The sequence below is a fragment of the Entamoeba invadens genome (assembly GCF_000330505.1).
Source record: "Entamoeba invadens IP1 unplaced genomic scaffold scaff_1105074724328, whole genome shotgun sequence".
NCBI lineage: Eukaryota > Evosea > Mastigamoebida > Endamoebidae > Entamoeba > Entamoeba invadens.
This window is the reverse complement of record NW_004440100.1, coordinates 141,663-144,276: the sequence shown is the minus strand read 5'-3', so window position 1 is coordinate 144,276 and position 2,614 is coordinate 141,663. Positions and strand designations below refer to the sequence as shown.

General features: G+C 38.2%; 2 protein-coding genes across 2 annotated transcripts; both read right to left on the bottom strand.

Moving 5' to 3' along the window:
* Positions 1–622: 622 nt before the first annotated feature.
* Positions 623–1,488, bottom strand: EIN_317350 (splicing factor, arginine/serine-rich, putative; the record flags this gene model as incomplete). Its single annotated transcript, XM_004253699.1, has 2 exons — positions 623–1,321; positions 1,363–1,488. 2 exons carry the CDS (start codon positions 1,486–1,488, stop codon positions 623–625), a joined length of 825 nt encoding a protein of 274 aa, XP_004253747.1.
* A 160-nt stretch (positions 1,489–1,648) lies between these two features.
* EIN_317340 (hypothetical protein) lies at positions 1,649–2,179 on the bottom strand (the record flags this gene model as incomplete). Its single annotated transcript, XM_004253698.1, has 1 exon — positions 1,649–2,179. One exon carries the CDS (start codon positions 2,177–2,179, stop codon positions 1,649–1,651), a length of 531 nt encoding a protein of 176 aa, XP_004253746.1.
* Positions 2,180–2,614: the final 435 nt, after the last annotated feature.

Genomic DNA, 2,614 nt, shown 5'->3' with positions numbered 1-2,614 from the left:
TACGAGGGTGAGATCAATGGGAAGCGTGGGTTTGTCCCATCGAACTTTTTAGCGCCCGCCTAAGTGAGTTTCTAGCTTTGAATTGATAGTGTCCCATCACTTTGTTTAGTTTTGTTCATAGTAATTTTATTCTATTTTTATAGCATTTGTTATGGGGTTTCTATGCCTCCTCTTTTCAATCAAATGGACGAAAAACAAGACTTCTTGCAATTAAAGCTTGTCCCAAGCTAAAGGCTTTCCACCGACAATATGGAAATGAATATGTTTAACAGTCTGGCCAGCCTCATCTCCGATATGTATTAATCACTCTATACCCATTAAGACATTCCTTCTTCCCAATCTGTTGAACTTTCAACAAGACTTTTCCGATGAACTCAGTGTCTTTCTCTGTGAGTTCATTCAATGATGGGATGTGGACTTTAGGAATCACTAATATATGGACTGGTGCTATTGGGTTGATGTCTCTAAACGCAAAGACGTCGTCGTCCTCATAGACGACAGTCGATGGAATTTGCTTTTTCGCGATTTTACAGAAGATGCAGGTGTCTGCCATTTGGGTTCAGTTTTAAAGTTCTTGAGATTCTTCATAACTAAGAAAAGAAACCAATTCAAACCAACATAATTAATTCCTCGAGTCTCTACTATGTGATCTTTTGCGGTACGATCTTGAGTGATTCCTTGGTGAACGTGATCGACTTCTTCTGTCTCGGTGTGACCTTCTACTTGACCGCGAGCGACTTCGACTTCTCGAATGACTTCGCGAGTCGCGTCCATGGTCTGGGCAATGCCTTGACGAATGTCCTCTCTTATGACAGTTTGAGCAAAACACAACTTCTTGCGTTTTCTCACCAGTACTCTCTTGTGCGTTTATATCACACGTAAATGCAGTCTCCTTGGTATCCACTTTCTTTGTTTCAGTGTCCCTCTTGGTAGAATCTCTTCCTCTACCCCTCGAACTACTTCTCGATCTGCTCCGAGAATCTTTTCGATCTCTATATCGATCACTTCGTCCCCTTCGTCTTGAATCACTCCTCGACCTACTTCGTGAACGATCTCTTCTCGATGAAGATGATCGACCTCGTCGATCCCGATGTGATCTCCTGGATCGGCTTCGGCTTCTCGACCGACTTCGACTTCTATACCGCCCTCGTTTCTCGGGGCAGTCTCTTGTCCAATGCCCCTTTTTGTGGCAGTAGAAGCAGACATCTTCGTCTCGTGTTCTTCCGCTGTTCGGTTGCTCGACTCTTAAAGTTGAGTCCTTCAATATCAAGGGTTCCTTCGATTCAAACACCTTCTTTGTGTCTTCTTCGTTCTTAAAAGTCTTCGAGTTAATCCAGAAATAGCACTTGCCCCAGAACAAACGACAAAGCAGTATCCGACCTTCAGCTTGATATACGCAACTTCCCCAAACTTCGTGAAATATGTCTTCAACTCGTTCTCCGTCACGTCGCGAGGCAAATTGCCTACAAACACTTTTGGCTCTCCCATTACGTTTTTCAGTTTGTTAAAAGATCTTTAGGCGAAGGTTCTGTTTTATAGTTGTTTTATAATTCTTTATAGGTTTTCTTTAGGTATCAATTTTTTTCGGTTGAATAACATTTAATAACCCCGAGAAATGTTATATATAACAAAATGTATTAAAAATGTTTTATAAGTTTTGTGGTTGTGGCAAGTCATATCCTTTGATAGCTTCAGTGTACTCTCTAACGTTCTCCTTCAAATATTCCAACTCTTTTTCTTTAAGTGGCCTGACGACTTTTGCTGGCGAACCCATAACGAGTGAATTGTCTGGGATGACTGTGCGACTGGTGACAAGTGAATTTGCACCGACTAAAACATTCTTCCCAATTTTGACATCGTCCAATATAGTGGAACCCATCCCAATCAAACTGCCGTCACCTATTTCACAACTGTGAAGAATGACGGAATGACCAACAGTAACATCTTTTCCTACTATAGTGGGCTTATCAATGGAAGTGTGGACAACAGAGCAGTCTTGAACATTTGAGTTCTCTCCAATAACTATCTTGGCCATGTCACCTCGAAGGACGGCATTAAACCAGATGTTGGCCTTGCTGTGAATTTCGACGTCACCAATTAAGTATACGCCCGGTGTAATAAAAGCATCTTTGGCGACGACGGGGACTTTGCCGTTGTGTGCTATTAACTGGTTTGACATCTTTTGATTCTTCAAGATAAAACTAGTTTTTATGTCTTATTGTTCGTATTTCGTATAACAATTCTATCGAAAAAGTATTCTTCGTTTTCAACTATTGATATAGGTATAAATTTTATTTTTGAGTGTTTTTGTCTACTGATATAATTTAAATATCATTGTTCCAAAATAGTGAGTTTGTATTATTAATTTTTCTTTTTTTTTAATTGATTATAAAATTATTAAGACTTATTGTTTGTATTAATTATTATTAGTTTAATACCAATTTATTATCCAATTGAATTATTTTTCAAAGTTGGTACTTTTGGTATTAATAATTAATACAACTAAGTTCTTTATAACGTAATTTAATTTTTTATAATTATTTACTATAATCAAAATTAATTTGATTACAAGTTGATTTTGTTATTAAATACAAATTCGTTCGATTGACAGTTC